Source organism: Cyclopterus lumpus, chromosome 19 (assembly GCF_009769545.1).
Source record: "Cyclopterus lumpus isolate fCycLum1 chromosome 19, fCycLum1.pri, whole genome shotgun sequence".
Classification (NCBI taxonomy): Eukaryota; Metazoa; Chordata; class Actinopteri; order Perciformes; family Cyclopteridae; genus Cyclopterus; species Cyclopterus lumpus.
Window position 1 is genome coordinate 11234735 of NC_046984.1, and position 26969 is coordinate 11261703.

Below are 26969 nucleotides of genomic sequence, written 5' to 3' on the forward strand. Positions count from 1 at the left end.
TTTGTCAAGTGCAAATTCCACCCGCTCAGTGCAGCCCCCTGCTGGGACCTGGTACCTGCCTGTAACCTGGCATCCAACTCCTGGGTAAACCAGCACTCTCAGCTCAGCTGCAGGTGACACAGAGGGGAGGAGGAGAGAGCCTGTTAGCTAGACAACAGACTCCTTTACAGCATCACTGTTTGTCCAAAAGTACAGAGCAGAGAGAGAAAGAGACAGATGAGGAAGTAAGTGAAGTATAATGTGCTTGCGGCAGTGTCCTGCTTTCTTCAAGTTTTCACAAAAGAGGAGTCATTGTCATTCAACCAGGTCCCTCCTGACAATATAAATGCAAATATGTACAAACGAAGTCCATAGGAGTGGGAGCCAAATTAATATGAATGGGGTGTGGTATTGAGGAAAAAAGCAACAGAACTAGCTGACTGGTTTCCTTTTCAGAACCCACGAGTCGATTAAGAAAATGGAAGCTGGAGAAATACACCGATTGGACTGATAAGAAGAATAGCCTGCCGTAAGATTGTTTTTAGACTATTAAGATGCAAAAAACATTAAACACATAAATATGTGGACGTCTGACAGTAAACATCAAGAGAGTCTCACAGAGAGTAAAGTGAGATAATGTTGATTTAACACTTTAATTTATAATATATAAAAATGCATCACAGGTTGATGATTTTTCTGCCTTCCTGCAGTGAATAAAAAATAAATCCAGACCCGCTTTTAAACGTTTGTTTAGTTTACCAGATGAAAGCTCAAAAGGAGCTCAAAAGAAGAAACGTTTTCCTCTGTGATATCAGAGGAAAACATTCAACAACTCACGGTGGAGTTGAAGCGCAGGTGACAGATGTTGCAGGAAATGATGGGTTTCTTCTTGGGCACTGGAGCCACGCCAAAGGTGTGGTTGATCACTGCCTTCTGCACTGGGTCCATCTAAGAACACAAATGCACATACTTGAACATGGTGGTCCTGCATCAAGTTGGGGATACCTTTTGAATTCAGAGAGTAGTGCAAACAGTCTCTCTCTCTCTCTCTCTCTCTCTCTCTCTCTCTCTCTCTCTCTCTCTCTCTCTCTCTCTCTCTCTCTCTCTCTCTCTCTCTCTCTCTCTCTCTCTCTCTCTCTCTCTCTCTCTCTCTCTCTCTCTCTCTCTCTCTCTCTCTCTCTCTCTCTCTCTCTCTCTCTCTCTCTCTCTCTCTCTCTCTCTCTCTCTCTCTCTCTCTCTCTCTCATTCATTCATTCATTCATTCATTCATTCATTCATATATATATATATATATATATATATATATATATATATATATATATATATATATATATATATATAATCCATATATGTATGTATATTGCCATTTCTGCAATATTATTAGCGATTAAAACAATGTAAAATACTCTTTCATTTTTCTTTCTAAATGAAGGTTCTGTTTTGGGCTGGAATCACTTCAGCCTCATGTGTGCTTACTAGAAATGTGATGTGGTATCTTACCGTGCTAAAATTGGGGAAGAGACTGAGCGGCGTGGAGCTGTTGATCCTGAGCGGCAGGAAGTGCTCCAGATGGGGATGAGTCTGTGGCTGGAAGGGTCGGCATGGCAGAGGCAGAGGCAGGGAGCCCAGGAGTGGGTGGACCTGGCTCTGAGAGAGAGCACCTACAGCAGGGATGATCACATCATTGTGACGACTGTTTTCCTTCTGTTGAGATCTCAAACGCATATGTGGAGAGACACACATTTTACCCTTTTTCATTTGAGGCCACCAAAGCTGCACATCCTCATATACTCACAGGGATAAAGAGTTCAGCACACGGCATAAGAGATCAAGACCCATTCGCACAATGAATGATTCACTCAGTGAAGCTTTAATGACTTCAGTAATGGGATAAATAATGAGAGGTGTTGTGTGGCCTTTTCCTGATTTACAACTCCATAGTTTATCTTGACAAATGTCTCTGGCCTTTAAACACAGCACTAAGTGTGTGGTTTTGTTCTTCCTCAGATTTGTTCTCTCATATTTTGGTCAGTCAACTCTAAGAGGAAATAATTGCAAGGATGTGAATAAACATAGTTAGTTTTTTGTTGAATGAATCCAACAGCAATATCATCATGCTTTAAAATCTCCTTTCACATGACCTCTCGTCTCGTCACGCCTAACTTTAGTTGGCCTAAATGCTTTCAGACTGCTCATGCTTTAAAGAGCAGCACAGCAGTGACCTTTGTCTAGACCCAAAGTAAACATTAGTGGGCTCACATCGAAATGCATAATCTTACATAAGCATGGTGATTATTGTAATGCCTGTATGCTAAAAGTCATGAGGTTGTGAAGGTAAAAGGTCATGTGTAAATATCAGTTAAAATCAATAAAAGTAAGCAGTGGATCTGGAGTCAGTTTCTGTTTAAATGTTGTGTTTGTTTTAATTGAATATTGATTAGGAATAAATATACAACAGGTGAGGGCAGGGGTAAGGGCAGTTCCTTTAGATATCGATTAGATACTTAGCAATGAAAATGGTAATATTGAAGCAATCATAAGTGTTTCTAGGTAATGATTCAGGTATAAAGCAATGACACTTGAAGCTCGGGTTTATTCAGAACAAGAAAGGATGTTATGCTTCTTGAATCATTCAATTATAAGAACTTGACATCAAAACCTGTCGGTTACACAGACAATTCTCCACAAAAAATTTAAACTTTACTCAAAGTTGACAATTAAGTAATTCTTTGCAATTCACTGCTGAAACTCCTCATAAATATTTTTAGAAAAACACAGTTTTGATCGAACTATCTTGAGGTATAAAAAAGAACAAAATGTTGGATGAAAAACCAACACGTTGCAAGTAGCTGTCTTTTTTCTTATGATATCAAGTGTTTTTCTTCTATTTGACAGACAGAGCTTAACTTGGTGTGGATTTCAAATCTGTGGTTACTGAGGGTGCAGGGAAGGTTTGGCCTTAGTGGGACGGAAAATGCCAAGAGGAGTTTGAAGAGACAGCTGAAGGAAGCATCGGCTGGTATGAGGAGACTTCTGCATTGAAAAACTGAAAGTATTCACATACCAGATGACGACTGGATGATGAAGAGCGTTGAATCAGTAACTCTGGATTTAGGGTCTGCGAGGAGATATGTGAATAAACTGTTGCACCATATATTACCAAAACACAGATTATAATTAAATGTATAGTCAGTCTTTAAGTACGAGTCGAATTGTGTGATTTCATAGTGCTGAAAATACAGCAACAATAAAGTAAGTTCCCCCAATTTCCTGCTTCTTTCACCTCTAGATTTCAGGTTTTATCTCTTGGGATGAGACAGGTTTGAAAGTCTATGAGCATTAGCATGCTTTAACTAATCTCTTCCCATATTCAAAAAGGTTCTTAAAGCCTGAGCAGAGAAGAGAGACCCAACAGAAGAAGAGGAAGAGAAAAGAAAATCATTTGCAGAATGAAAACATGCTCAAATAAATGTTATGAACTGTATTGCAGGGGGAATACTTAATGCAGGCATATGATTTTAGGAGTCATATAAAAAGAGGTTTAGAGAGATTAAAGTTGTTGAGTTTTTTCTGTGTCTTTGAGTTGATTTTAGGCAACAACTAAGAGCAGCAGCACGTCTTGTTTTATCATCGCCTGCAGATACAAACGTCTTACGGTACTTTAATTATGGCAGTCAATATGGCAAAAGCCTGCCAGAATTTGTTTTAAATCGTATTCAAAGTAATGCAAACAGCCTTTATATATGGAACTGAAATATGTCAATTTTTACCATCTTAATTTAGTGAGTTTGCGTGCTAACATTTGCTGATTAGGACTAAACACAAAGTACAGCTTAGGCTGATGGAAATATCATTATTTTTTTAGATATTTTTTCATAAACCAAAGTATTGGACGAATCCAAATATTCACAGGAATCACCTGACTTATTAGAATTCATCCTGAGGGGGAGATAAATGTCTTTCCAAAATGTAAAGGCAATCCACGCAATAGTTGTTGAGACATTAACGTTATGGTAATGCAAAACTTTTCATGAGAATCCATCCAATAGTTTTTGATATATTTCCATTTGGAGCAAAGTGGTGGACCGACCGACCGACCAACCATCATTGTCATCCCCAGCTCAAGCCTGGCAAAAAAAAGGTGATAACAAAAAAACATAAAAGCAATTGTGGCTCCATCAAATTCAAATGTTTACGTTGAAGGAAGAGAACCGTTAAAATAGATGAACGACTAAAATACTCAACTCCCTCAGATGGCCAACACTAGACTGACCCACCAAATAACTCCAGCATGCCAATGAGGGATTAACCCCAGACAGGCGCTGCCTCATAATCTCAAACCAGAGAGACTAAACATTTAACAAACTGAAACTGTCTGTCTGGAACCCCGGATAGCAAACACACAAACACAAAAGAAAAGTGAATTTCTATATGATTTAAAGCCACAAATACAAATTGGCAGTTTTATTTCTGTCGCTGTATAGAGAATCACCACAGTGAGAATAGAAGAGAAAGGACTGACAAATTGTGGCTACCAAAAGTGGAAAAACTACAGGCATGTATGAAAGACAAACAAAACAAAACAAATGTCTGAACATGTGAAGAAATATGGAATCAATAATCTGTTACTTTAAGCTACGGCCATTGGTAACTCCTCTTCGCCAAGTTGTTACATCTTTATAATCTTCATCAAATACACATTAAATTACTTGTTGTCTTGTTTTTGGACTGTTAATTATGTTTATTCAGTGGTTTACTGGCACTCCAGCTGTAATCATTTAAAATTCTACTATTAAGAGTCCAAGGTATGCTTATTATTACTGCTTATTTGATCCTGCATGTGTAATGTGCAACACAGATCTCTGTAGAAAACACACAAAAAACGAACATGAATTAACACGTTTTGACTGATTTGATTTAGTTTATGATGAATTCCAATTTCATTTAAATGCCCCACCAGGACCGTTCACGCACCACTGATGCCAATAAAGTGTATTGAATTGCGTGACACGGAATCAGGAGTAGTGAGAAATGAGCGAAAGTGAAAGAGAGACAACCACGGGCGGATTATTTTGTTTTTTCCCTCCGCTAGGCCGGTGTCCTTAATCTGCCTGTCAGTGTGACTTTTGGGGACATTGATTCCCTCTCCTACACAAATCTAAAATTGATCTCATTAATCTCCTACGCACATATTCACAAAACACAGTGGGGCAAAACGTTTAATTAACTGCGTTTTGAGCTGAACCAACTAGAAACTGGCAGCATCTGTGAGAATTTGTACAACATCAGGCGACAAAAGGATTGCGGTGGCGATGTGATGGTCCCTTTCAAGTTATCCATCACGTTTTCATCTAGAAAGGTTCACAAAAACTTTGATGGACTAAAGCTGTGGTTGTATTAGTTTCATCCAATCATGCTGGGAATGTGTTAACCAGCAAGGCCTTGATTAGTTTTTTATAAATAACCACAATAACAGAGAAGTCATCGGACCTGCTACTCTTACTGTCTTCCTTTGCTCTCTCTCTCAGTCCTTCCCCTCCTACTCACAAAGCTGGCAACCACCTTGACTATATTTTCACCAGAAACTGCTCCACATCTAACCTCACTGTAACTCAGAAACTTCATGTTTCTGACCACTTCTTCATCTCGTACTCTCTCCCAATCTTTGGAACTGACAACCCTCCCACAACGGACTCTGCACCTGTCCGTCGCAACATCCGCACCCTCTCACCCTCCTCTCTGGCCTCGTCTGTTCTGTCAGCCCTCCCTTCAACCGATTCCTTCTCACTCATGCAGTCTAACTTTGCCACTGACACTCTCCTCTCTACGCTGTCGTCCTCTCTTGATTCTCTCTGTCCTCTTACGACTCGAAAGGTCCGCAAGTCCTCTCCGGCTCCGTGGCTGTCGGAACCAGTGCGCGCCAAGAGAGCCACTATGCGAGCATCGGAAAGGAAATGGCGAAAATCCAAACACACCAACGACCTGCTCGCCTGTCAATCTCTTCTCTCCTCCTTCTCTGCGTCTATCTCTGCAGCCAAAAGTCTGTTCTACCAATCCAGAATCGAATCCTTTATCTAACCCTAAAAAGCTCTGCTCAATTTTTTCCAACCTCCTTGACCCCCCTGGTCCACCCCCTCCCTCCACCCTTCTACCAAGCCACTTTGTCGACATACGCTCTTCATTTACTAATCCATCTTCCATAACTACACCTCCAGTAACTTCATCTTCTTCCACCTCGCTTTCCTCTTTTATCCCCCTGTCTCCTAATCAAGTTCTTACCTTGGTAACCTCTGCCCGCCCAACCACCTGCCCCCTTGACCCCATCCCGTCTCACATTCTCCAGTCTATTGCTCCTGACCTTCTTCCCTTTCTCACCCATCTTATTAACACCTCCCTCTCAACCGGCTGTTTCCCTAACTCTCTGAAGGAGGCAAGAGTCAACCCTCTCCTGAAGAAACCCACTCTCGACCCATCTGAAGTCAATAACTACAGACCTGTCTCTCTCCTCCCCTTCCTTTCCAAAACTCTAGAGCGAGCTATCTTTAACCAAGTCTCCTCCTTTCTCCACAGTAACAACCTTCTAGACCCCCACCAGTCTGGATTCAAGGCAGGCCACTCAACAGAGACTGCCCTCCTTGCTGTCTCTGAGCAGCTTCACACTGCTAGAGCAGCCTCTCTCTCCTCTGTCCTTATCCTTCTAGACCTTTCCGCTGCCTTTGACACAGTGAACCACCAGATCCTCATGTCCTCCCTCCAGGACCTGGGTATCTCAGGCACCGCGCTCTCACTCTTCTCATCCTATCTCACCGACCGCTCTTACCGGGTAACCTGGAGAGGATCTGTGTCTGAGCCTTGTCCTCTGACTACTGGGGTCCCTCAGGGCTCAGTCCTTGGTCCTCTTCTCTTCTCTCTATACACCAACTCTCTCGGCTCTGTCATTCGCTCGCATGGCTTCACCTACCACAGCTATGCTGACGACACCCAACTGATCCTCTCGTTTCCCCAATCCGAAACACAGGTAGCAGCACGAATCTCTGCCTGTCTGACCGACATCTCTCAGTGGATGTCTGCACACCACCTGAAAATTAACCCGGACAAGACTGAACTTCTCCTCCTTCCAGGATAAGGCTCTCCCACCCACGACCTGACTATTAACTTCAACAACTCAGTGCTGGCTCCGACTCTGACTGCCAGGAACCTTGGTGTGACACTCGACAGTCAACTCTCCCTGACTGCCTACATTACCACAATAACACGCTCCTGTAGGTACATGCTGTACAACATCAGGAGAATACGACCTCTTCTCACTCAGAAGGCGGCAAAGGTTCTGGTCCAGGCTCTGGTCATCTCACGGCTAGACTACTGTAACTCCCTCCTGGCAGGTCTAACTGCTAATGCCATTTGACCTCTACAGCTCATCCAGAATGCAGCTGCTCGACTGGTCTTCAACCTCCTGAAGTTTACCCACACTACTCTGCTCCTCAGCGACCTTCACTGGTTACCGGTGGCCGCCCGCATCCGCTTCAAAACATTGGTACTTGCGTACCGTGCTACGAACAGATCGGGTCCAGTCTACATCCAGGACATGGTCAAACCGTACACCCCAGCTCGCTCACTTCGCTCGGCTTCTGCCAATTGGCTTGTAGCTCCTTCACTTCGAGCTAAACACTCAACAAAATCACGTTTGCTGTGCTGGCTCCTCATTGGTGGAACGAGCTTCCCATTGACATCAGGACAGCAGAAAGTCTCTACATCTTCCGTCGCAAACTAAAAACACATCTTTTTTCCGACTATACCTTGAATAGGGAAGGTAGAGCCGTAGTACCACTCTAGTAGCACTTAAATGTCCCTTACGGATAGTACTCTAGTTTAACGTTATTGAAGAAATTGTACTTGCTTGATTCTTGTTGTTCTGAGTTTGGACTCATGGTTTAATGCACTTATTGTAAGTCGGTTTGGATAAAAGCGTCAGCTAAATGACATGTAATGTAATGTAACCATCACCTCAGAACTCATGAACTCAATACCCGTTACCTAAAATAAAAAGGCTCAGTAGAGGGATGTAGCTAACCAATTAAGACGGAAAATAAATTCACATACAAGTGTGGAAGAAGCCCAGCTAAACTACCATGCATTTAAAAAAAGAAAAAAGAAAACATAATCATTTAATTTAGCAAATTTATTAGACGTATTATGTATTCTTTGAGGCAGAAAATATATAGATAGAAATAGAATGAACATCATGACTACTGTCTGCGTCTCGCTCTCTATTCTGTGTGGTCAGTGTTGTCTGGCTGGTTCCCGTTGACCTTCATTTAGCTTTTTTTGTCAACTCTATAATTGAATAGCTTTTACTGATGTGGTGTCACTACAAGAGGGCTGTGGGTTCAATTCCCGGTCGGAGCGGTCCTTCTGTGTGGAGTTTGCATGTTCTCCCCGTGGCAGCGTGGGTTCTCTCCGGGCTCTCCGGCTTCCTCCCACAGTCCAAAGACATGCTGCAGGTTAATTGATCTCTAAATTGCCCATAGGTGTGAATGTGAGAGTGAATGGTTGTATGTCCCTACATGTGCCCTCGATGGACTGGCGGCCTGTCCAGGGTGTCCCCTGCCTTCGCCCTATGTCAGCTGGGATAGGCTCCAGCGCCCCCGCGACCCTAATGAGGATAAGCGGTATTGAAAATGGATGGATGGATGGATGGATGGATATTTTTTGTTTGAATACTAAATTACTGTGCACTAAATGGCTACATATATGTTGCTAAAAGAATTAGGCTAACATGTGCATCTTCAGCAGTTGATGACCCATGTTATACATATATATTTATACAACCATATACTACATTGATTGATACACTATCTCAGGTAAAGTTGGCTGATGTTTCTGGAGTGTAAATATCCCAAAGTCCAGTCAAGAGCAGAACAGAGCTGCGAATGTTACCCTAAACAAAACTGTAGGCAGGCTAGTTAGCGGGAGATGCTAACGACCGCGGGCAAGAGCAGACGAATGCACACTTTAATCCATTACACTTTTAGCAGGGCTTTAGCAGTCAATAGAGTTTGGCTCGTGTCACTTTTGAGGATCCAGTTCCTGCTCGCTAATCTGAATTCACTTTCACTTCAATGCAGGAAGATCGCTTCTTCTTGGAGGCTCTGAGTGTAGGTCACAGAAGCCAACCTTCACGTATTGAGAAGGGATAAAAGATTATGAGCTGGAGAAATTATAGCACCTTGAAAAAATCTGGGGGAAAAGCTTAATCTCTATTATTTCCAGGATTAGTCTCCGGGTGACTCAACATCACAGCAATCACAGAGGGAAGGAAATGGCATCTTTTCATGAAGGATGTAAAAAGGGGGGGATGAGACGCTTTCATAGCGGCAAATCAGAGTGAAAGCATCAGAGGAAAGGCTGCTTTGGTTCCTTTCATGGTAAATGCATTTCCCGGGATCATCGGTCTCAGACAGTCTTCAGTCTAAACCAACATGGCGGTTTGGAGGCACACTCTCATTTCTGACGCCTACCAAGATCCCCTGATGAGCTTCCTCTGTTTGGTGCTTTGTGACATTAACAGCTCAATAAGGGCGGTTTCTTCACTTCACTGAATTTAATGTGGGAAAGCATCAAACAGATTTTTCTATAATATCACCAATACAATGTTTAATGAATTATGCATGGGAGAACATTTAGTCAGAGTGGCAGATACATTGTGGAGTAAACTTAATCTAGAGCAAGACAAAATGCAGATCGAAAACTGGAGGAAAATGCATATAATTTTTCACATTATCGTAGGTGAGCTTTGAATCAGACTGACTTGACCCCGCAGGTCTGTGACCTTTTGGGACTTTCTTTATTCCCTCAGGAATCTTCCTGCTTAGAATGTTACTATATTGTATTGTGGTATTGCCTCTACGCTGTATTGTGTTACTGATACAAGCTGCCATGTAACGTAATTCTTAACTTCATCTTCTGAGCAAAAATATACAAGTTACAGTCGGCCGTAAAATCACTGAAAAGATAGTTCCATCCATCCATCCATTTTCAATACCGCTTATCCTCATTAGGGTCGCGGGGGCGCTGGAGCCCATCCCAGCTGACATAGGGCGAAGGCAGGGGACACCCTGGACAGGCCGCCAGTCCATCGAGGGCACATGTAGGGACATACAACCATTCACTCTCACATTCACACCTACGGGACATTTAGAGATCAATTAACCTGCAGAAAAGAAAAGATAGTTATTTAACTAAAACAATTTTAATTGCAAAATAAAAAAGCCACAGTCACAGTACAGTGTACGTTCTTTCTTTTTTTAAGGTTCCCAGCTCATGATTAAATTATGTGTTGAGTTAATACTAAATTCACATTAGGTCAAATATAATCTGTGTTTTGGGGGTTTTGTATTTCCTCCCTTTTGGAAACCACAACGTTGGTAATGTTTAATATCGGGTGCTGACATCAAAGCATCGTTACAGGGATCATCATTCTGAATCTTACCTAGAGTGTAATTTTAACCATCTGCGTTAAACTGGTTGACATTTGCCACTGACTAAAGAGCTTCTACATTTTACAATTGGTTAATACTCCAGAAAAACTTGGAGTATATTATATATGACATCATGGGTATTTGGGCACTTGGATTATTGTGTTTTACTGTTGATACTAGATTTAGGATAATTACAATCAGAGCATCAAAAAACACATTAATGGACATATTGAATATAATTAATATATGAATATACTGTTATGATGAGTATATTTAAAATTAGCTGTTTTTCATTGGCATAACTGAGATGGTTTGACGCATTACATTAGGTCACTACTACACAGTGCATTATGTTGCAGATCACTGTATCTTTAACTACCAGTTATCTTTCTATTGCAGAATAGCACTCAATCATAACATACGGTTTAATCAAATAGGGATTAAGTCCTGAGGAACATGGAATTGAAATGCTAAAAAGTGTTGCACCTTCTGACAGGGTTTTGCTGTTAAAGCTTGCATAACACATTGTCTAACGATGAAAATTGAATGGTATGTTTTCCACTTCATAATAGCATGAAGCACATAGCTTGAGTCATAAAACAGAAGTGGTTAGCGCACTGCGTTTCTGCAGTAATGATGATGCCATTCATTGCTTACACAACAGGGAGAGAGCTCGGCATTTATGATGAGCTCTGGAGGGTGAATTAGCATCCATTAAAACTGCCATTGACAGCTCCGCTTAGCTCCCTCCACTGGAAACAATACGGTGGAAGTGAAAGCCTAATTTCCATGATGGCTTAAAATGCTGCCCCCGCCTTGCACTGTGTGGTCTTTAAATAAATCATCTTTATTGTGACAAAGTACATTTAGGCCACGACTGGCGACCAACAGGCAAATTATCTCACTGGCTGTCACTGTCTATTTAAACTCACACAGCCACAGCTGGCAGAGCCAGCAGCTTCCTGAGAAGTTCTACCTGCGGGGTACCATCCAACCCAGATCAGGCTCTCCGCGATAATCTGGCCTACTTTCTACTGGAGCACTGTGGGCCCATTATCACCCCAGGGACCACACATTTCTATGGAATTTGTTCAAGGTGAAATCTGGGACCAGTGTCCTCTGGTCAAAGAAAAATCACAGGGCATTGTGATTACTCTGCAAAAGACACAAGCAGCGCTTAATGTTCACACAGGAGAATTAAACTAAAAACAACGAGAGTCCACATTCATCACGCGTCCACATAATTTCCATCCAGTTTGCGGGCACGAAACAGCAGATCCGATAATAAACAAAAACTTTACGGTGGGAAGTTTTATTTACATTATTTCCACAGATTTTCCACAGGGCATAATATTTTGTCTAATGTTAATACTGGCATCAAATTATAGCATATTCAATAACTGCCCTGTCTGGTACATTAGGAAAATAAGATACTTGGTATGTTCTGGTAATGAGTGATTTGATTTACTCTCACTATTATCATCCATTGATGTATCTTCTTTATGTTGAGAAGACTTTGTGTTTGGAAAGACATGTAAACACCAAATTAAAATTGAATGCACATGATGCACTTTTAGATTCCGTGGACATAAAGCATAAACAAACCTTAAGTGATAACGTCGATCTGCTGGGGAATAAGTGTGAATGTATTATCAGTGCAGCTCAGATTGTTTTGTTTCCTTTACCGACCCTCTGCCCTTCCATAACGCTCTGCACGTCTTTATCAAGCACACGTAAAACAAACTGCCACCATCTGCTTGAATTGAGATAAGCCCGAGTCTAATCAGACCTGCTGAACGGCAGTCAGCAGATGTGCTGCACATACTTATTGATATTTAAAGTCTGTTGCAGCTTTATCCGCCCCATGAACTTAGTAATTAGCAGCTTTCTGTCTGAATGCTCCTTACTGGCTGTCTGCCTCGTGGAGTGAGACTTAAGGATCGTGCATTAGCGGCTTGGCTTCAGAGCTGAGAGACACAGGATCTCTGCTAACTGGTGCAAGCCAAAATAAATGTATTAGGGATACAATATAGAATACAGGCTAGCATCAGCACATGCATGGGGTTGTAGTAAAGTCACATTTGGCCTTTAAAAAGGTTTGGAGAATCGTTTTTGTCTGCTCTCACGTGTTAGCATGTCAGGCTAACTAGCTTAAAACCTAGTAAGCAACTTAGCGTACGTTGAACCGAGGTCCCAGTTTGTCCCAGTTTCATGCGGGATGTCTCAAAACCTGACAAATATCTGTATAACACTAAAATGTCCCAGTTTTCAAAATTCACTACCAAAATATGTCCTGGTATTTCCCACAATTTAAATAATCTACCAAACGGACGCTCACACAAACGCTGCGGTCACACCAGATTGCCTGTATGTGGATGTCTGCACAGACCCCCCCCCCCTCCTCACACACACACACACACACACACACACACACACATCCTCTGATGACAAAATCGAAGACACGGCACCCATAACTCCAGCTTTACTCCTTCCTTTGTAAAGTAGCCTACCTTTCAGCAAAAATGTTGCATTCTGTACACACTCATTTTTTCTGTCGCGCATGATGGAAATGCTGATGTAAAAGATCACACTGAGACAGCCAAACATAAGTGCTGGTTACAACCAGGAAGTAGCACTGTTGGGACCTACTTCGGCAGGGAAAACGCCAGCGACAGCCATCTAATACATGCATCTCAGCAGGGCGCGTTTTACATGCTTGAATGTACTACGCACTTCGATAATGATCTCCAATCACGATAAGAATGCTTGTGTGTGTGCATGAACATGTGGGACATTTGAGGGTCCCCGTTTGGGGGTTTGAAAATATGGTCACTCTTACCTAGCGGTAACACCTCTGTTCACTTCATGAAATGCTTGGAAGGAAAATGTAAGCCTACTCACGGCATCATGTTGGGTAAACCACGTGTCTGAAGAAAAGGTTCAAGGCTGAAAGTATCAACACTCAAATCGTCCATACTTCGCAGCAGCTAATCTAATTATACACGCATCTCAACAGTGTATTACAATCCTAACCCTATTAGAGAGCACTAGAATTTGTCGGCAACATTTTTGGCCAATGTCATGTCTCCTAACAGCTGCATATTTCAGCAGGTTTTGCATTTTCTGCTTGATTTCCAAGGCACATCGCCGGATTGGGAGGCTCAATATTTTCATTTAAGTCAGCATTTCAGCAAATACCAAAACATGAATGCATTTTGCTGACAGTGTGTAGTTTGAGTGTGTGAGTGTGACTACTTGTGTGCGCGCACACTCGCGCGTATCTTAAATTGAAGTGTGTGCAACATTTGAGCCATTTAAGAGTTTCTGTAACAATTGACCTCAATCCTTTGTCACCACTCAAAAGAGAGATTCATTCTCAAGGAAAAAGAAAATGTCCTCTGTCAGCACCCGTTTATGTAATCAGCAGGAAGTAGATATACTGCAAAGCCAACTTCATGCATGTCAAAAATTAGAAATAGTCTTGGTTGTTACATATCCAAGGAGCGTTTTTGACTAACCATTGCACTAGTCCTCAAAGTTTATATAGACAGCAGAATTCAGAGAGCAGAGCAACAGGCTAACAACTCCTGTTTTGAAGGATGTGGAAGGAGCATCGGTGCCAGTGTCCTCGAGAGTCCATTCACAGAAAATACTTCAACACAACAAATTGTCATGTTGCCACTGAGTGCTGGATATCAGTTAGACTGACTGTTTAGTTTTGCAGTTTAACTTAAAATCCTTTCATTTGACACATGACACTAGACTTTGTGAAATGAAAACCAAACTGGAACTTGAATGTGCTCAGTAAATCTCATGCCAATCTGCCCGACAGATTAGGACTGCGTCCAATTTACAGCGTGATTGTAAAACTGGAAGAAAAACGGTTACCAAAAGTATGATCTAAAAACATTCATCCTCGACGGACCATAAATATCCACAGCAAGCAAATCGTGGTTCAAGACTTTTAAAAAGGCCAGGATGTCACTAAAGTAATTTGGATACCAAATCTCATGACAATCTGATCAGACATGTAAATATCCTCCTCTAGATTAACATTGGGGACTAACGATCCCTCCATACAGTATTACATTGTCTGATTGGAAGTTTTGTGGTGCTGTGTTAAATGATTGCTATTATGATAATAAGCAGTAAGACTTAAAGAATATAATATTGCTCTCCTTATAGCACTATTGTTGAGGGGTGTGTCTCACAGCTCATACAGGTGCGCAACTGCACATTTATGAATTATTGTTGCTTTTCAGCAACAATCGATCGTAGAGCAACCACTCAAGACGATATAGGCTGAGTGTCCATACAGCGTTTTTCTCTAACAGAAAAAGTGCTGGGGTGCACCTCAGAAAAAGCACTCTCAGTAAGTTTTGTAAACTTTTTGCCAGTTCCTATTCCTTGATTTGCTGTTTAAAGGTATATTAGTTACAGAGTTGCATTCTCGAGAAGGCAGACCACTGACTGCAGCGGTCAGATTTACACAGATGATGCAAGGTGAACATTTGCTTTGCTTTCTGTCTGAACACTATTTCACATAGCCATCATCATGTTTGATGAGCTGCTAAACTGTTTAACAGCTCATTTACGAGTGTTTCTGTGTTTCTAATGCAAAATTGTTTAATGGCTGCTGTTGATACTGCCACCACAGCCAAACTAGGAAAACTCATTTAATTAGCAGGCCTCGGGTCCTAGAGTCAAATCTAACAGAAAAAAAACAAGTTTAAATCAGTTTGCCCAATCCTAATTTTCTTCTCTTCATCTCCACCATACTGTATTGTTCTCAGACCTTAGAGATCAGCTGATTTAATCTTTAATATACTGAAATAACCATTCAGTGTCTTCTCTGCGTGCCCAATAGACAGTCCCACATGGCCTCTATACCCCTGAGAGTCACAGTCCTGGTTACCAGATATCTTGAGGCTGCATGAGTTCTTGGCAAATCCAAAAAATAGCAGAAATCCATGACATGTGTCTAAACCATTAAAATGACTTAATGTAGTTGGTCTTGGCAGCAAGCTCCATTCCCAGGGCACATTTGGAAAAATGCATGATGTTAGTCACTCTAAGCTTCTACATGTACAACGAGAAGTTTGATATGATTTTGAGGAGAAATTCCTTCCATGAATCTTCATATTTTGATGTTTTAGAACTCAATAATGCCGCGATCAAAATGATTATTACAGATTAATATAAAAGGGCACATATACATCCTTTGTTTGTTGACATAACTGATCATGTATTCTTTTAGTAAATGTTAGTGCATGTGAGCGTGCCCCACTGGTTAGCTCACAGCCACCGCTCTGCACTGCTCCCATACAGTGGTTACAGCTGATGGCGCCATCACAGATGTGCAGCAAACATCCTCCAGTTCCCCCTCAGAAAAAAACACTGTTAGCTTTTTAGCACGTTTGTCGCAGTTTGTACTGTTAGCGCTGTTAGTGCCGTTAGCGTTGTTAGCGCTGTTAGCCACGTGGCACCGGCTCAGGCATCGCCATGTTGAGAGGTGCAATGAGAGAGGTGCGATGACATCACGTGTAATAATTAATTATTATAAACATCTAGGGAAGTAAGATACAAGTAAAGTACAAGTATGTATATGTACGATAATCACATTGCATTAGAATACATTGGATTTACATTAAGGTTAGGGTTGGGGTTTAGCATACGGCGCATGGTTTGGATAGGGAATGTAAATCAATGCAATGTGAGATAAACAAGTGTGTGCGTCTGAGCTCCCACAGTGGTTACCAGTCAGGCTCAGTCACACTATTAACACCCTACAATGACTGATTGAGGCTGTCAGTCTCTGTTATTAAAGGAGGGCACGTTTTCTTTAAACACAAATGAAATTAGACAGGATGCCACATTTATCCATTCAGATTGTATGCACACTGTACAGAAAATCAAGGGAATTTGTGAAATTAATAACAATGTGTTCAAATGCAAATACAGCATACATGCTCTATGTATTGGAAGAAATGTTCCCGTATCATGAAAGGATGTCGTAAAAGAGACATGATTACACCAGGGATCTAGTTCTGTCAAAATATGACAGGAGAGTAATTGTGTTATAGTTGGGTGGTGGATGGACACATTTCCTACAACTGTAAGGTTTATATCACAATTCAACCATTTTTTTATTTTGAACCGTTGACCTAAATATAACTCTTACTTTTACAAAAGTTTTTTGAGATTTAACAGTAAGTAGGAGGGATTTTTATTTTCACATAGTGACATGAGAAAATCATTTTGTCTGATTTGTTTCTGTTACATATGGATTCTTTAACAATCAGATGTGTGATTTGTGTTATTGTCACAGACACAAATAATGTCGGCATATGATACTTTACACTCGACTTGCAAACTTGGCTCCGCGGGCACTGATGACAGGTGTTATAGATACTGTTATGGCACAAATAAATAAATCTTTCAATGACACACAGCACCAAGTCAGAGTACAGTAGACTAATTACAATTGCTCTCTATGATAATCTGCGCCATCACTATTGCAATTAAAACCATACTGTGCCATACTCATTACCCTACGATTAGAATAATGAGTCATTAACGCTGCTGGATAGTGAATTGAGCCCCAAAAGGAAAATGAATGGTCTCACCCAAACTGACTCATGAACTTCTGTCTCGTCAAACATGTTAAATATCTCCCTCATATTATAACAAAAATAAGCACTTGCTTTTACTTTCTCTCTCCATCCCCACAGTTATCTCGTTAATTTGATGGAGCATAATATCTCGCTTGCTTAAGTTGTATAGGCATGGGGCGATATGAACATTTTCACAATTATCCTGGCCAAAATAATTCACAATATTATTCTGATAATCAAAATATGCGTAAAAAACTTATTGATATACTGGAATCACTTTACCTCCCGTTTTTATTTACACCCTTTGAAGTGAAAAACTAGCAATCATCCATCCATCCATCCATTATCGGCCGCTTATCCGGGGTCGGATCGCGGTGGCAGCAGGTTCAGCAGGCCGACCCAGGCTTCCCTCTCACCCGCAACACTTTCCAGCTCATTCTGGGGGATCCCGAGGCGTTCTAAGGCCAGCCAGAAGATATAATCCTTCCAGCGTGTCCTCGGTCTTCCCCGGGGCCTCCTACCAGTTGGCCTGGAAAACCTCTAATGGGAGGCGTCCAGGAGGCATCCTGACTAGATGCCCGAACCACCTCAGCTGACTCCTTTCGACACGAAGGAGCAGCGACTCGACTCCAAGCTCCCCCCTGATGTCCGAGCTCCTTACCCTATCTCTAAGGCTGAGCCTGGCCACCCTACGGAGGAAGCTCATTTCGGCCGCTTGCAACCCTCACCTATGGTCACGACCCAGAGTTCGTGACCATAGGTGAGGGTTGGAACGTAGACCGACCAGTAAATGGAGAGCTTTGCCTTCCGGCTCAGCTCCCTCTTCACCAAGACGGACCGGTACAGCGCCTATTTTACTGCTGCAGCCGCACCGATCCGCCTGTCGATCTCCCGCTCCACCTTACCCTCACTCGTGAACAAGACCCCGAGATACTTGAACTCCTTCGCTTGGGGTAGGCAGTTTGTCCCCACCTGGAGGGAGCAATCCGCCGGTTTCCGGCAGAGCACCATGGCCTCAGATTTGGAGGTGCTAACTCTCATCCCTGCCGCTTCGCACTCGGCTGCAAAACGCCCCAGTGAATGCTGGAGGTCACGGTCCGAGGAAGCAAACAGGACCACATCATCCGCGAACAGCAGAGAGGCGATCCCGAGACTCCCGAACCGGATCCTCTCCGCCCCCTGGCTGCGCCTAGATATCCTGTCCATGAAGGTCACGAACAGGACCGGTGATAAAGGGCAGCCCTGGAGGAGGCCAACACACACCGGGAACGTGTCTGACTTACTACCAAGGATACGAACACAGCTCCTACAGAGACCGGATGGCCCGTGCCAACGGGTCTAGCACCCCATACTCCCGCAGCACCCCACACAAAAACCCCCGAGGGACCCGGTTGAAAGCCTTCTCCAGGTCTACAAAGCACATGTAAACTGGTTGGGCCAACTCCCAGGACCTCTCCAGTAATCTTGCGATGGTAAAGCTTTTCTCGGGATGCTGAGCAGTGTGATACCACGATAGTTCGAGCACACTCTCCGGTCCCCCTTCTTGAAGATGGGAACCACCACCCCGGTCTGCCAGTCCATGGGCACTGTTCACGACCCCCATGCGACACTGAAAAGGCGTGTCAGCCAAGACAGCCCTACAATGTCCAGCGCTTTCAGCATCTCAGGGCGGATCTCATCCACCCCTGGCGCCTTGCCACCAAGGAGCTTTTTGACTACCTTAGCGACCTCTGCCAGGGATATGGGTGAAACCACCCCAAAGTCTTCCGGCGCTGCCCCCTCTCCGGGGGACATGTTGGCCGGGTTTAGGAGTTCCTCAAAGTGCTCTTTCCACCGCCCGACGATGTCCCCAGTCCGGGTCAGCAGTCCCCCCCCCCTGCTGAGAACAGCCTGTGGTAGACCCTGCTTTCCCTTCCTGAGCCGTCGGATGGTTTGCCAGAACTTCCTTGAGGCCAACCGAAAGTCCTTCTCCATGGCCTCCCCGAACTCCTCCCATGCCCGAGTTTTAGCCTCCGCGACCATCGCAGCTGCAGCCCTTCTGGCCCGCCGGTACCTGTCAGCTGCTTCAGGAGACCCCTGGGCCAGCCAGGCCCGAAAGGCCTCCTTCAGTTTGACGGCTTCCCTCACCTCCGGTGTCCACCACCGGGTTCTCGGGTTGCCGCCACGACAGGCACCGATGACCTTCCGGCCACAGCCCCGAGCAGCCGCGTCCACAATAGAGGCTTTGAACAAGGTCCACTCGGATTCCATGTCCCCAGCCTCCCTCGGGATTTGTGAGAAGTTCTTCCGGAGGTGGGAGTTGAAGACCTCCCGGACAGGATCCTCTGCCAGACGTTCCCAGTTCACCCTCACTACACGTTTGGGCTTGCCAGGTCTTTCTAGCCGACTCCCCCGCCATCTGATCCAACTCACCACCAGGTGGTGATCAGTTGACAGCTCTGCTCCTCTCTTCACCCGAGTGTCCAAGACATACGGCCGCAGATCAGATGATACGATTACAAAGTCGATCATTGATCTCCGGCCTAAGGTGTTCTGGTACCAGGTACACTTATGAGCCACCTTATGTTCGAACATGGTGTTCGTTATGGACAAACTGTGGCTAGCACAGAAGTCCAACAACAAAACACCATTCGGGTTCAGATCGGGCAAGCTGTTCCTCCCAATCACGCCCCGCCAGGTTTCTCTGTCATTGCCCACGTGAGCGTTAAAGTCTCCAAGGAGAACTTTGGAGTCGGCAGGCGGCGCCCTTTCCAGGACCCCTCCCACCGACTCCAAGAAGGCCGGATACTCCGAAATGCTGTTCGGTGCATAAGCACAAACAACAGTCAGAGCCTTACTCCCCGCAACCCGTAGGCGCAGGGAGGCGACCCTCTCGTTCCCCGGGGAAAACTTCAACACAGCGGCGCTCAGCCGAGGGCTTGTGAGTATCCCCACTCCAGCCTAGCACCTCTCACCCTGGGCAACTCCAGAAAAGGACAAAGTCCAACCCTTCTCCAGGAGCTTGGTTCCAGAGCCCATGCTGTGCGTGGAGGTGAGCCCAACTATATCTAGCTGGTACCGCTCCACCTCCTGCACCAGCTCCGGCTCTTTCCCCGCTAGTGAGGTGACGTTCCACGTCCCTAGAGCTAGTCTATGTTTTTTCTTACATGATCATTTCTGTATTTTAATAAACAATATTATATGTTTCCCTTCTCTATCATGACAGCAAGCTAGACACCTTTTTCCAAATCACTCACATGATGATAATGATTATTCTGACAATTTAACAGTCTAGTTTTTTTACTTTATTATGTATACTTCAGGTGCAATCAAATAAGATTTAAACAGCTTCATGCTTCGCTGCATTATGTTATTTCAAGTTGATCATACAACTATCATCTGTTGCAATTTAAAGCAATTCTCTGACATATAATAAATATGTTGTATGCGTGTTGGTGGCAGAATGCATTTTATTATGAGAATTTACAGGCCTGCGTCACACATTATGATTATATATTTATTGTAATCACAATCCATTTTTTGTAATCTCTTTTAAATTAACATGTTAACATTTTGCAGCATTTGTTAGATGACAATAGAGGGCAAGAGGAGGGGGAACAGGGTGCTAATGACTCAACTGAAAATTAAAAAGGGACAATGTGCCCCAAATACTGGAATACATTATTTTACAATGTCATAATAATTGCATTTGTTTAGGTTATAAATCTTAGTTGAAAAATTCCCTTTTGACCCGTTTTATTGTTCGGTCCTGATTATGTCTATTTTTAGTAAATAGTTTTTCCTATTTCTACCAAATATGTATTCATTAATTATGTTGTGCCTTGTTGTATTCCCCGGTTAGCTTTCATATTAGTTCTTCGTTTCATGTTTTCTAGAGAGCGATTTGCAATATTAGGTTTTTGAAAATAGCTAAACAAACCTATAAAGCTCCACAGACGTGAACCAACCATGTAGCTCTTAGATTTTAGGTGTCTTACACCCCCTGGACGCAGTTATTTTCGAATTGTGTTGCAATTGTTCTGTGCACCTCTGAACACGTAATTACCTAAACCAGTCACCGTGTCGTTCTGTGTGCGTCATGTGGTATTATCCATGGAAACAGATCTCGTAATGTGCCATTACACTATTGTAATTTCTGCTGTGCTACATAGCATTTTATATACCCATCAACAAAAGTTAACAAAAATATAAATCTCAAAGCTGCAGAAATAAACGTTATGCTAGAATGTTTACACATCACTACATCTCTTGCATGTTATACTGAACAGAGAAAAAGATTTATATACGTAGGCTGTCACTGCAGCCTCCAAACGCAGCTCTTGAGGAGGGGTGGGGGTGGTGGTGGTGGTGGTGGGGGGGGGGGGAGAACAGCTGCAGCATGGCCACCAGGCAAAACTCTACAGTTATCTCCCCTCCAACTGTTTCCCTTTGATCTCTCTAATCTGCCATTTAAAGAAGAAAGCATCCAGAGCTGCCACACAGACATGTCTTAGTAGTTTTTCCAGGCAGACACGGTGCAGTGTGTATGTGTACATAAGCCACTGAAGTATATCACAAAATGCAAATGAATACACATAATTTAAACCTGCGCCATATGTTAACTCTCGGAGATGAGAAATTACCCTTCTTTCTCATCCTCATCATATGATGACTACAATAACGTTTGCCTCATTGTTCATCCAAAATGAAAAACACAAACCTTTATCTAAGGCTGCAACTAAATTGATTTAATTCTGGATTAATCTGCTTATTATTTTCTTGTTCAATTGGTTTCTCTATAAAATATTGAAATCTGCCCATCACAACCCACCAGAGACCAGGGTGACATGTTTAAATTGTTTTGTCCAATCAACAGTCCAAACCACCCAGGATATCAATTGTAAGTGATATAAAACAGATCAAGGCAGAACATCTGCTACCTTTAGTGTTGAAAAGTGACTGAAAGGATGAATAGATTATCACAATAAATGCTGATTAATCATAACAGCTCTACCACACATATTAAACTCTTTCATTTGCATCCTTGTATCTAGAGGTCAAATGATGAACTGTCCCAATGTGTACTGATAAATAAAAATGGTTAAAGTAGTTCTAAATTCATAAAACCCTAAATGCAAACAGCATTTCGCTCCTTAGTAGAATTGGTGGATTTGTTTTAATACCCACACTGCCTTTATCTTTAACAGGTTCCAATTATGCGAGCTAATCTGGGCATATTTCCCTTGGGAGGCAAAGACATAATTGCCAGCAATCTGCGCAGTGATATCAACGCGGCTCTTGTGTGGCTTTAAAATGACTCGACACATCTGGGAGCCACAGTGGTGCGTTGGTCTGAACTTCACACTTGGCTTCATCAAAAGAGGTCAATTAGAAAAACAAACAGGCGAGGGACTCATTTTGGATGCAGGGGGACTGAAAGAGGGCAGATGGTATAGGCAGGAGACTGAGCCTACCCTTGAGCAACGATGGGAATACATTGTTGTTCATCACACGTTGCCAGGGGAGTTCTCGCATGCATTTACGCAGATTAATGCACACAAACGACACGTCGCAAGACGAATACAACCTCAGCTACGTGTTAAGACGATTGCATTCCCATAAATTCCCAAAGTGGCACTGACACATAACGTAAGAGTAAACAAATGGTCTTACCGAACACCATCTCCACGTGTTTTGTGATTCCTCTGCTCGCCACTTTCTTCTGTATTTGACTCAGACGCCAGCTGACAGTTTATCTCCCATCAGAGAAGTTGAGCAAAAAAACACATTTAAAAAAAAAAAGTGCCTCCTCACAGATAACCTTCTCCGTCTTTGTCTATCTTTCCATCCACTTTGATTCTCTAACTGAGGTGTGAGCTCCTTCCTCGGTCAACCACACATCTTGGCCGTGAGCCAAACTGCCGCAGCTATGTGCTTCAATTAAAAGGGTCGCGCTCCGCTGATCACGCTGCCCTTTAAGAGACGGAGGAGAGAAACGGCGGAGGAGGAAAAAAAAGGCTTAGAGTGAGATGGTGAGAGTCTGAAGAGCAAGTGTGTTTTCTTCTGTGTGCATGAGTATGTAAGAGAGAGTGAGTGAGGGTGGGGGAGAGAGAGAGAGAGAGAGAGAGCTGGCATGGGACTGGCTAACATGAACATCCCACCTCTCTCCCTTTTCTTGTTCTTCTTGTTCTTCTTCCCAGCTCCATTTTCTATTCAGGGTTCATGGCTGCATGCTTCCTTTAGGACATTCAAATGTAATTGCCTTCCTGCGATTACTTGACAACAATAATATACTAATTCATCAATCTGTTCCTATTCTGCTTACAGTTCATGCTTAAAATGCAGCTGTGCTGCTCCCCAGAGTTATCAACATCATGGGCACAGCGCTAAGACATTTAAAAGCTTTCAGTCCACATCCAAACGATACAGCTTATATGTTTACGTCAGACACTGCGGTCGGGTCTTTGTGCTGATTGACTGCAATAAGCTCCCGTTTGATGAGAATAAATAACTTCTACACTCCTGTTTACATTTCCAATAGGTTGAGTGCAGAGCGTTCAATCAAAAATACCTGAGTCAATCATGCAGCACATAATCATAATTTCTTCCACCATCGCTTCAGTGTAAATGCTATAATCATCATCATCATTAAACATCACTGGATTAAGGTTCAGCCAAAGTAAGCAGGTGGAGTAATAGTTTATTTGTTCCACAGTTTTTCAGTTTTGTGTTGTGAAGGTTCACACCCTCTGCTGCTAGTCATATCATTCAAACCCCCGGAGTTTCTCATTTTATACACGTTTACATTTTACCATGTCGTTTCTGATGATGATGATGATGATCACACGAGTGGCTGAAATGTTGCATTTTGATGAGAAACACAAAGTGTAACAGTAGCACAAGGAGAGAAGAGTCAGCCAACAGTTACGCAACATTTGAATTTAATTGAAGGTTTCTCATTCAGTGGACATGATTTAACATAATTCTGCATGCATTTTGTAAAGTGAAGGAACGCAACGTTTTCCAGATAATGCTCGTCTGCCTCAACGATGCGGTTTGTTCCACGGAGTGAAGCGTGATGCTGAGTTTAGCAGATGAACTCTATAACTCTGAGAAACACATGAATTTCAATATGACCGTTCTCACAGCTGTCGGACTGCCAGTGATCAGATATATGATCAGATTTAGGACCACATATGAAAGAGGCCCACATCTGATTGAAAATAAATGCGATCCAATCAGATCTGTGTCACACAAGAGAAAATATATGTTTTGTGGATTTGGCCACATTTACTTGTAATATGAACGTAGCCACGGTCTCACTTAACACCTTTAAATACTTTTAAAAGGTATTTAAAATAACTTTTTGGAAAACTGCATGAATCTCTAATGAAGCATTATTATTGGTTTGAAGATGTATTTTATTTCTCTATTTATTCTCAAACTGGGATAGTCCATTTGTTGAGTCAAGTTTCCGTCAGGCTACTTGTTAGGACAATTTCACACATGTATATCTACTGGTCTAAAGGGTCGCTAATAGTGAGGACATGTAGATCTCACCTCTAATGCAACACACACAAATCACACATTCAATTGAAAGAATTATATACGTCTTCAGCCAGGAATTATCTATATTTGCCATCGATGATAGTATGTACAGTATATTCCATGCAAATATTGTATATATTATAGTTCTTATTGAAATGCATAATATAGACACATTATCAGTAGAAGTCAATCTTCGATGCAAAAGAGGGTTATCGCTCTTTAACGAGTTACAAAAATATAAATCATGGACGCTTAACATATTGATAGTGCCGCTCTTTCCATACTCAACGCTAATTTCAAACCATTTGAGATCAGGCAACCGGCAGCATGTAACTCCAGAGTGTTTATTTTAATGAGCAGGTGGGAGAGATTATTGTTCATCTAATAGCTCGCTCATTTTCCGGACTAATCTTTGGATGATTACTGTATTGACACACTGCAGAGCAGAGTTTGTTTCTGTGATATTCACCTGCAATGGCTCTTTGAGTTGCAATGTGTCACACACACAGATTTGACTGCGTAAAGGATCTGAGAACGTCTTAAGAGTTTGTGTCCAGTTTCCCCATGGACATGTTCTTAAATATAAAGAGAATAAATTAATCTTAAAATTCACTGCTTTCAATTGCTGAAGAAGAGGAGAGGAAGAGTTTCATCCCAGAACTCGACTCATTCCATAAGCACATCTTTGGTTATTTGTAAAGGCAACAAAGACACGGACGCACCACCGCTGGTGAGGTCAGGCCCTCGATGCTTTGTTATTCATTCCACAGTCACTATAATCACCTCAAATAAACACAATTATTCTCATAGTCTGTACCCTGAAACCAAATGTCATACAAGTGTTGTCAACACACACACATGTACACACACACAACACACACACATGTACACACACACAAGACACACACATGTACACACACACAACACACACACACACACGCACACAACACACACACACACACACACACACTGCTTGTGTCTGCCCTGTGTGCTCCTTGCTGGCTCCTTGTCCACTTGAATAAGTGTGGTGTGGAAGCACAACACTGACGAATCCTGACAGTTATACACTTGATTTCAGCCTGCTGCATTCAAATGATTGTGCAGGGAGACGGCCTCGAGCGGAGCGATTGCATGTCGGCTACACACAGCATGCTTTCATCTAGCTGTGGACTTACTATGCATACTTCTATTCACCTATGGACTCTTTAGGTGCGTTCGATTGACGTGCCAGGTGACTTATGGAAATAGCCAAGTTGGTAAAGGGAGACAGAAACTGAGAGGGAAATGATTTTCAAAGCCTCTTTGCTCTCAATCTAATCCACCTCCCAAAAACCTTTTTAATGTATTTTAACAGTATCGCAGCCCATTGCATGCATGCATATAGTTTTCATACTACACAACCACTATTTCACTACAAAGATTACTCCAACCTTCCTCATGTTTGTATTAAAGTATTCAAATATTCTGACTCTGCTTCATATGCAGGATATTGCTCTCACAAACACAACTCACACAAACTGCCAGCTAAAATACCCAAAATTTACTTTTTATATTTTTATTTGGGTATAGAGTTCATGTACAGCTCCTTGGGTAATCTCTAAAACGTTCACTGACCTGTAGATGACAGAGCCAGTCCCTGAGGCTTTTGGGGCCATCTATGGCAACAGCTAAGTAAAAAAAACTAGGAAATGGTGAGCGAGCATATACAGCGCGTGTATACTGTATATACTCCTACAAATAGCCAAAGATACACATCATTCCACATCTTGAAGGGTAAGCTTGCTGGAAATGATGTTACAGTCATGTAATCGGTGGTGTTAACTGCGCACAAGAACCTTTTGTTGCCTGACTTTAACCTTTAAGGTTGTACCTCCTCCCAGGCAACATAAATACCCCTGTAAAACATCACCAATCATGGGGAGGAGTGCTATCTTTAGGAAAGTGCTGTAGGCGTGACATTCAGACTGGTAATTTCATGGGACTCGCAGGTAAACGCAGGAATTAAGGGAAAATGTTTGCGTTCTTTTTTTAAACCCACAGATTAACATAAAGTTGTGCATATCCGAAAGGGGCTATTGTCTTTAGCTGGTGCTGAATTAAGCACATTCACCTTTTAAAAGCACTTAAAATCTGGGGCACACTAAAACAATTCAAATAAGGCACTTTCATGAGTTTATAAGCATCACACAAACACAGATCATACTGAAAAGTCTGAAACCATAACTTCTGGACTGAAACGACTCCACAGTGGCTCAGCAGCTTAGTGTTGAGTGCAGGAAGAGGAAACTGCTCTGGTCTGTTCTCTTTTCAAAAAGGCCCCCAGTGAGAAGCACCCTATTAAAATCGCTTTATATTTCAGCAATCACTTCAT

General features: G+C 42.6%; 1 protein-coding gene across 2 annotated transcripts in view; it reads right to left on the reverse strand.

The window, feature by feature from the left end:
* LOC117748317 (zinc finger protein 385C-like) overlaps positions 1-23122 on the reverse strand; it is a 32040-nt gene extending 8918 nt beyond the window's left edge. For both annotated transcript variants that reach the window (XM_034557928.1, XM_034557927.1), the window contains exons 1-3: positions 22724-23122; positions 1480-1640; positions 817-927 (exon numbers count right to left, since the gene is read on the reverse strand). In XM_034557928.1, coding sequence (XP_034413819.1) covers positions 817-927; positions 1480-1640; positions 22724-22733 — 282 coding nt within the window. In that variant the 5' untranslated portion in view covers positions 22734-23122. The remainder of the gene's footprint in view (positions 1-816; positions 928-1479; positions 1641-22723) is intronic.
* Between the last annotated feature and the right edge of the window lie 3847 nt (positions 23123-26969).